General features: G+C 29.8%; 3 protein-coding genes across 3 annotated transcripts; 2 read left to right on the top strand and 1 right to left on the bottom strand.

Annotated features, from left to right (window-relative positions):
- The first annotated feature begins 596 nt into the window (after window positions 1-596).
- On the top strand, window positions 597-5,489 carry LOC115235945 (activating signal cointegrator 1 complex subunit 2). The gene is made up of 15 exons (XM_029808081.1): window positions 597-724; window positions 831-913; window positions 1,048-1,125; window positions 1,277-1,437; window positions 1,520-1,904; window positions 2,152-2,369; window positions 2,589-2,774; window positions 2,870-3,025; window positions 3,131-3,224; window positions 3,287-3,457; window positions 3,604-3,726; window positions 3,798-3,919; window positions 4,225-4,423; window positions 4,516-4,687; window positions 5,106-5,489. The coding sequence occupies exons 1-15, from the start codon at window positions 721-723 to the stop codon at window positions 5,243-5,245; spliced, it is 2,292 nt and encodes a 763-aa protein (XP_029663941.1). The 5' UTR covers window positions 597-720; the 3' UTR covers window positions 5,246-5,489.
- Window positions 5,431-6,962, bottom strand: LOC115235949 (bridging integrator 3 homolog). Its single transcript, XM_029808104.1, has 4 exons — window positions 6,732-6,962; window positions 6,516-6,623; window positions 6,115-6,289; window positions 5,431-6,041 (listed from the first exon to the last, which is right to left on the bottom strand). The coding sequence occupies exons 1-4, from the start codon at window positions 6,737-6,739 to the stop codon at window positions 5,532-5,534; spliced, it is 801 nt and encodes a 266-aa protein (XP_029663964.1). The 5' UTR covers window positions 6,740-6,962; the 3' UTR covers window positions 5,431-5,531.
- Window positions 6,938-8,975, top strand: LOC115235950 (protein FRA10AC1). The gene is made up of 4 exons (XM_029808105.1): window positions 6,938-7,234; window positions 8,078-8,246; window positions 8,364-8,523; window positions 8,598-8,975. Exons 1-4 carry the CDS (start codon window positions 7,128-7,130, stop codon window positions 8,897-8,899), a joined length of 738 nt encoding a protein of 245 aa, XP_029663965.1. The 5' UTR covers window positions 6,938-7,127; the 3' UTR covers window positions 8,900-8,975.
- Window positions 8,976-9,106: the final 131 nt, after the last annotated feature.

Genomic DNA, 9,106 nt, shown 5'->3' with positions numbered 1-9,106 from the left:
TTCACGTAACATATATTATAGATTTCCAGGCGATCTATGCGCTCAATGCGTGAAACGGAACGCATCCTTGGTGAAATTGGCCCTTAAGATGCTAATACGGCTCTGTGATTGGTTTAGAACATCTTAAGATTGTGCTTAATTGTACTATATGGGAGGCCTATTTTGTCTCTTTTCCTAGCATCTCATTGGTGATTTCCATTTTCTATATGGAGGGGGACAAAATCACCAATGAGATGCTAGGAAAAGAGACAAAAGTCGCTTTCCATTTACATCAAACTCAGATAATTCTCACTTGCGTTCTCTCTCGCTCGCACGTAGCATACATGCGAGTGAGAGAGAACGCAAGTGAGAATTATCTGAGTTTGATGTAAATGGAAAGCAACAAAACATAGGCCTCCCATATAGTACCTCTCCTTTTACAGCGGGCGCGCGTTTGTCTATCTCACAATGCTCAATCCAGTCTATATATCTATGATCTGAACCAATGAGCATGCTATGTAAATCAATATGCAATAGGCGATTTTATTTCGAGTCTGATACGGGCTTTGCGCTATGCATATGCAGCTATGCCAATTTGTGTGTGATAGGCTTTAACCTTCGTGGCACCGTGGACCGTGAGACATGCATGGAGCTACACATACATTGACATACAACATGCTCATAAAATATATAGAAAATGGAATTGCCCGGCTTTTTATACTGTGGAAAGTTTGATTTTGCATGGGTTAATTGATGATCTAATATAACATACTTTGTATTATTTATCTGCTGTTATCACGCCGATTTTATTAGATATTTGTCATTTGTCAAGAGATTCTTTTGTTAAACAGATTTTATTTGTCAAATTGACAATCGGCAACAAGCAAAGTTTTTAACAGATAATGCATCGCGTAAAATCATGAAGTACTACGAGGTAATTGATTTTTCGTATGTTTAATGTAATTTTGGAAAACAAAGTGATTCATATAATTAAACCGAGATAGATACATAATTGATAAAGCATACAAAAAAATATCTATATATCTAATGTGCCCTCCTGTTAAACAGAATCCCGATTGCGTGCCTTTGGAGAAACTGCAATTAAATATTAAAAATGATGGAGTAATTATTGTAATAAGTGCATTGGTATGTGTTAATTTTTACACTATAAAAATGTAAAAATTATTAAAAATTTATTGTGTTATAAATGCTGTGTGATTGCATGCACACATCCACACACATACAGCAAATATTTAATATTTAAATATTTTATATTATTAAACATTAACCTTTTTAGAATATAAAATGGGCAGACGAACGTTATTTTTTACATTACAAAGTGCCAGAAATATACAATGATGATGGATCAGAAATTATGGGTGCTAGGGAACATTGGATAGAAGTTATAAGTTATATCATCGAAGATTTAAATTGGTTACTTGATCTTCCATTTTATAGGTATGATATACAATACTTGTATAGTTTTTATAATGTCAATGATACATATACAACTGCTATGTAGTGTCTTTCTCTTATTTAGATTTTGGTCCAACATTGTATACAATACTTCAATCATGGATACATTAGTATCTTTTTTACAAGAGGCACCACCTTTTTATGCATTAGAAAATTTTCCTAGCGAATCAGGAATGATTGAAGCGTTAGAAGAGCTTCGTTACAATGTACTTATGGTTTTTGCACGTCTTGCTACCAACAAAGAAAGTTCGACAGAATACATGAACCGTCCGTTTCTTGGAAATTTATTATATGACAATTATATATTTACAATACCAATTATATTTGATTTATGTCAGCTGTATGGTAGAGAAAATGCTAAAGTCATAGAAAAAATAATATCTAGCATATTTACTTTGCAACCAATGTACAATGATGATCTTAAAAAGTCTGTGACCTGTCTCATAAAGGTGATGTATGATGCTTAATAGTACAATCAACTTTTTGTGTCATACATTTTAATTATTGGTGGTAATTACATTAGATTTGTTATCCCACTTTCATAAATATAAGTAAATATAATTCTTTAGAGAAATTTTTTTTTAAGAATATGACACACCATTAATTACTGTTTGACAAAAAGTTGTGAATAAGGGTTTGTTAATTTTAAAATTATAGATTTATTTTTATATTTAGTCAATACTCTTATTAATGTAGGCTTTCGAAAATGTCGAACGGAGATTCGAAGATCATCTAGGTCACACAACTGAAGCAGTGGCGCTTTCAGAGAGAGAAAATGATTCCATCGAGATGACATTGTATAATTTAGAGGATTTGATATTGTACATTCTAGATGTATCATCGACTCTTACTGTATTATTAAAAAGTTATTTTCCAGTAGTTACCATATTTCATAGAGATGACTTCATAAACAAGTAAATAAGTTTTATTTTACTATTCATATTTAATCAATAAAATGTAGATTTCATAATTCTTTTAGAAACACATTCATATGTTTACTTTATTTTATTAAAAATCAATTTTTTTAATAATTAAGAATTTTTACTAAGTTTATGCTCTATTACATTGATACAGATATATATTTTGTTCAAATGTTATATATATTATCATTATATCGTATTCCTGTTTGCTAGACTAATTGTATTTTATGGGAATACAATACCTGAGATGTATAAAAAATTAGACAAATTAGCATATAATGATGAAAATATGCCAAAGTATATCGAATTGAAACATCGTCTTGATGTAACTAGAGTGGAAATATTAAATCTTTATCGAATTATTGTCTATGAACCTATATTAAATATTCAAGAAAAAATGTAAGTGTGAGAAAATGTAGTTTTCTTAATATATGAATATTCTACTTAAAGAGATATAATTAAATTACTAATGTTACTTCTATCTCTTTTTTCAGGAACGCAATAAAGGAAAGTGAGATAAGAAATTGTATAGATGAATATTTGAATTTACTGATGAATGCTATGTCCGAAAAGGAATTCATTACTGATTACCATGAGTTTTATCCAATTAATGTCGATCTTGAAACTGTTTCCACACTGTGCCCTGAAATGTATCCTTTTTTAAGAAATTACAATATTACAGAATTATATTAGAAAGATATATATATATTGTTATCCTAGTATTCTTTACATCACATAGTATTCTTTCATAATAGTGATGCAATAAAATATGATTTTATCATACAATCATTGTACGCATCGATTGGAGATACTAAAACACTAGTTAATGCATCCCACAATAATATAAATGTAAGTCTTGTGAACATATAGATAATATTTATTGTGTAAACATCCTGCTGTTATGTGTGTAGATGGCTGTTGCTGAATCTAGCAATGTTCAAAGCAATCAACAAAAAGAACATTGCAATAATATGAATTGTATAAACAATAAGATAGAATCTTCAAGGGATCCTGACGAATTGATGTCTCTTATCTCAAAAGTAAGAGAAATCTTGTGTGATTGTGGTGAAGGTTTCATACAGGTAAAAATTTGAAATATGAAATTTCTATATTAAATTAATTTAAAAAGCACAAAAGACCCCAACTTTTAATGTGTACACTTACAAAATAAAGAAAACATCATGTGTATTTATATAAATTTATGTGTGGTCTCCTATAAAACTTACAGCTATGTTTAAAGCACTACAATTATGAAGTTACATCTGTAGTAAATGCAGTTCTGGAAAATAATTTATCACATGATTTGAAAAAATTAGATAGGGCATTACCATATATACCACCAGATCCAATGGTAACTAATAAAATAATTTTTATTAACAAATTGTCAAATAGCAAAAATTAATTTACATTGTGTACCCTTAGGAAGCATCAGCTGCTGTAGATTCGGCGATTGGTATTCAAAGGTTAAATGTTTTTGATAATGATGAATTTGATGTTATGACACAGGACGTTATAGATACATCGAGGATTTATTTGGGAAAAAAGTAAGCTATTGAATATTTATAAAAAAAACTTGTAATAAAAGTTTTACTATCATACAATTCTATTAAAATATTACAGTAAAATCCTTCTATTCTGGAACAATTGTTTTACTATGTAAACTGAAATAATCGCATGAGCATGATCATCAGAATGAGTAAAAGAAAGCAAGTAACAAACAAATGTTTTCATTTTGCTTATATATCATTAAAATAAGATGAGTAGTGAGAAGAGATTCCAGAATAGACAGGTAACTTGATTTCGATAATTAGAAAATAGAGAAGTTTATTGTATATCTTTTTTCTACCAGGAAAGATAAGTACAAAGATGCAAATGAAATGTTGAATGATAAATCTGAAATCAAGAAATCTCGGGAAATTTATGAGAAGTATAGCATTGTCGACAATTACGATGATGAATATGACGATACATATGACAGTCATAACATTCGTGGTAATGCATTGGATGATTCTACAGAAATAGACGCCAAACCATTTACTATTCCAAGAGTTAGTTTAGATACTGTATTTTTATCTTTAATTTGTAATTTTATCAATATGTAAATTTTATCTTTTATGCAAGAAATTTTTTTTGTATTTAGATACTTTGTGCACGCGATAAAAATAATGTTAGTTCTGAGGATGAAACCGAAGTTGAAGATGAGAAGCCAGTACAGAATGACCATTTCGTACAGAATCCAGCGGAATTACGTGCTAAAGTCGAACAGCAGAGACAATCGACAAGAGAAGGCAAAAATGCGCGTGATGTAGTTGGTATGTTGCAAATTTACTTATATAATTTTTTTAAAACCATTTATATATAATCTCGTAAAGCCATTAAAACATTATAATAAATATAAAATTTAAAAAACACTCCTTTATTCTTATTCCATGAATATAAAAAGATTGTGCTGCTTTAAATATAAAAATTTGTCATTTTTGTACATCTTAGGTGAAATATTGATTTAGCACTTTGAAATGGTATTTCATAAAAGTAGTGATAATTTAATAAAGAACTGTATCTCTAACTAAGCGCTTACATGAGCAACTGCTTTGCTTGTGGCTCTTTTTTATTTAATCTGCTCGTTCATGACTTTATAAATTAAATAACTTTTGGTGACATCTTTTAGATGCATAAAAATTTGCATTTTTGACCGTACATCTATTTTATATCTTAAATTTTTTATTTAAGGTAAAGCCAAAGGTCAAGGGCAAAACAAAGATGTCCTGACTAATAGACATAAGAAAAATGTATACAAAAGTACGCAAGGCAATCACAATCGCCGCATGGGTTCTCAAGTAAAAAGAAGACAAGGAATGATTCCATCTTAGAGAACAGCACATTTTCAAGCGGCAAACGTGAAAAGTCTAGAATGTACATACTGCCAAGCACACGATGAATATATTTATATAGTTATTTAACACCATTCCACAAAATAAAAAAACATTCTTTTAACAATGCTTATCATCATCTCATTTATCTTTTTGGTATTGTTATTCTTAACAAAGAATTTTAACAAAGAAATATATATTTTTATTTGAAAATAATCTTGTCTTAAATATATATGTTTAAAGTTATATAGTTTTAGAAATATTTCTGGAAAAGTGTTACATTTATTTAATGGTCCTTCACTATAGCTAATGCTCTCAACCTATTCAGTTCGGTGCTTACAACTTGTTGATATTCTTCTTCAGTTACTGTCGAGTTCAATGCAAATTCGAAAGAATACCGAACGGGCATCAACTGGGTATACAATTGCGTTGTATGTCCGTAATAATTTAATTGTATCATAATCACAGCGTGAATGCTCGGATTGATGTATTCTAATCTTTTTTCGAGAAACGCCGGTAACTCTGTGAGTAATTGAGCGTGTACAGTCTTCAATTCTTTAGAGGCCGCTTCCTCGGCTCTGCGTTCTCTCTCCAATTTCGCGATATGACTCGCAGTTCTATCTTTCTTCTCTTGCAGCTTCTTTACACGATTGTATAAATATTTCCATGTAGCCACTAGATCTTCGCGCTTTGTTAACGCCGCAGCAATAGTGACAAATTCATTTCTAAATTTTTTCAGAGGTTCTATAAAGGTCTTATGGCACAAATTAGTCATTTCTTGAACATTTTTTCCTACCTGATAATTTAAAAATATAATATGAATTATGTTCTCTCCAACAAGAATATTAATGACACGTGCATTAACTTACTTGTGTAGCAACAGAAAAGTACTCCTCCACTATTCTTCTGTACTCATCATTACTCTGAGTTAACCCACAACTGATGAGATTCATACTTAATCGTTGATCCGCTCTATCCAAATTTACCAAAGCTCCTATATATTTCTTCATTTCCTTAGTTAATTTTCTTATTGTGTTTTCAATACTTGAAAAAAAGCACAAATATGTTGTACTACTCTTAAATATTTTTGGAAAAGAACTCATGATAAATACAATATATAAATATAATCTTTTATAAAAAGAAAAATATAATTGCATTGTATGAAAGTGCACGTATTTGCAAATTGTCATAGAAAGAAAGTCATGATGTGCAAATATATAATTGTTATATACACATATGAATCATAATCATTTTTATTAAAAATACGTACTAGATGAGTCTTTGAACAACGAGATCTAATTCTTGATCTTCCACATGGGATAAAAGCGGTGACGCAAAACTTGGTCTCTGGGTTAGATAGTTTTTCTTTAAAGGATTCCTGTTTGGTGTACGCAAATACATAATATATATATTTTGTATAAGCTTGCAATCTCATATATATACATAAAACGTTTCAATTATTTTGCAAATTTATTAATTTACTTACCACGTCATATTCAACGCCAATTAACAAATATTATCATAATAATTGTTATCACATATAATAATAATTGTAAAGCTAAATAAAATAAATTTATAGAAAACGTTACTGTTATTGTTATCTCTAATCCTCATTTGTATATTTTAATTATCATAAGTGATTCGCAGCGACATTTAAGTAATATATTTGTATGTATGTGGTTTTTTCTGTTCTATCTGCGTTTGCGCAATGACGTTCGTGGAACATCAGCTGATCACAGCTGATTAGATATTAGATGATCAGATTATCAGATCAGTGGTAACAGTGGCATAATCGGAATTAGAATTCCAGATCTCAGTTAATATACAGTTCAATGAAAGATTGCGAAATCTCGTAGAAAGTATAAAATATTTAACGGCGAAGATGTTTCCGGCTTACGCACATTTGTCAGCTTACGACAGACACAAAAAACTCATAAATGATTATTTGACATTTTATGGAAAATCTGTGTCGTTATCGAAGCGGGATACGTAAGTTAAATCTTTCATATTATAATCTGGAAGCTTGATTTTATTGGAGAAATATATTTTTGTCACTTACACATTAAATTTTCATTCCATTTAATTCCATTTTTTTTTTTTAAATATTTTTTACACAGATTTAATTGTTTTTTCTTTTTTTCTCTTCGGAGCTTGAACATGCTAATTTTTCTAAAAATGTCTAGCCAATCTTTGGCCATTTTATTCTGATCATACTAATATAAAAATTAACAAATCCGTGTTTATATAGTATCTAATTACATTCCACTATGTTATGCGATTAATATTAGATAATGTTTATATTATACATGCTTGAAAATTTATTCAAACATTGGATGTTATTTCTCTTTGTATGACATCCTTTCATTGGTATGATTAATAAAGTATGCTGGTCACATTAACACAATTTGGTCAAACATCTAAGAACTCTTCGTAATACTTATTTGGTCTGCTTCCAATGGCTTGCATTTAAATAATTATTCTTATTAATTATCATCCTTCCTATATCCCTTAAATTCTTTAATGTTTTTCTTTACAACATCTCTCGACTCTCATGATTTCATTAAGACTCTTGGTTAGGTTGGTACATTATTGCCCAAATACCATCTGCTGTACATTACTCTGGACAATAAAGAGATTATTATTATATATCTTTTTCGACGTATAAAATGTAGCATAGTGCATCTAAACATGCAGGAAACGGACTTGTTATTTCTTAACAGCACAGCTTTGATAAATATCTATATTTCCTTGTGACAGATTTATTATTAAGTATAAGTTATAACTGCATAAACTTTGTAACAAGCAGATCTTGAAGTTTCGACCTGTTTTGAGGTCCCGGGACAAAACTGACTATGATGTCATCAAAGAGAATCACAAGTTTCTCTGGGATCAAGAAAAGGATATTCCAGAAACATGGGGCGCAAAATTAGCTAAAAAATACTATGACAAATTATTCAAGGAATACTGCATATGTAATCTCACATATTATAAATATAATAAGGTATGAGACACACATCACGATTTTGTATTTTACTCTTGTGTATAAGAGTATGCATTTTGATTAATTACAAAAGTTATTTCCATTATTATATAACAGTACAATTTATGCAACATTTAGGTTGCTCTGAGATGGAGAACTGAGAAGGAAGTAATAGCTGGGAAAGGACAATTTGAATGTGGTAGTAAAATGTGCAATGAGAAGGAAAATCTGCGTTCTTGGGAGCTTAATTTTGGCTATATAGAACATGGCGAAAAAAAGAACGCTTTAGTAAAATTAAGTATGTTATTAATTTAAAAACAGTTGTACGTTATAAAGGACTTACATAAAATAATGACTTATTTTTATGTTAAGGGCTTTGTCCAGAATGTTCGATAAAACTTAATTATCGATCGCAAAAGCGTGAGGTGAAAAGGAAAAAATCTTTGAAACGTTTGGGCACAAATCCAGAAAGTAATAATGATACGTCTATTACATCCGATAATCGAGAATTGGATAATAAAGCAGAGACAAATCCTAGTCCAGCTGTGACACAAACTAATATCGAAAGCACTGATATAGACGAGTCAAATATTTGGAAAGAAAAGCCAGCACAAGACATGGAAAAAACGAGAGAAAAAGAGTTTGAAGAGTATTTGGCAGATTTGCTTATGTGAATATAATCGATTTAATTATAATGCGATATCTTATTATTGTAAATGAATATTGAATAAAATAATCTTGTTATGTTTACGACTTTTTGCTTGCATGTATAGATGTCAGTAATAATCATTAATTAAAGACACAGAAAGAGAGAGAGAGAGAGAGAGAGAGAGGGACACCACACATGCATACATTTGATTATTTCATTTTTTTCCATTATT

Source organism: Formica exsecta, unplaced genomic scaffold, assembly GCF_003651465.1.
Source record: "Formica exsecta isolate Colony F162 unplaced genomic scaffold, ASM365146v1 scaffold237, whole genome shotgun sequence".
Lineage (NCBI taxonomy): Eukaryota > Metazoa > Arthropoda > Insecta > Hymenoptera > Formicidae > Formica > Formica exsecta.
Note: the sequence above shows the minus strand (reverse complement) of the source record. Positions and strands in the feature narration are given on the sequence as shown.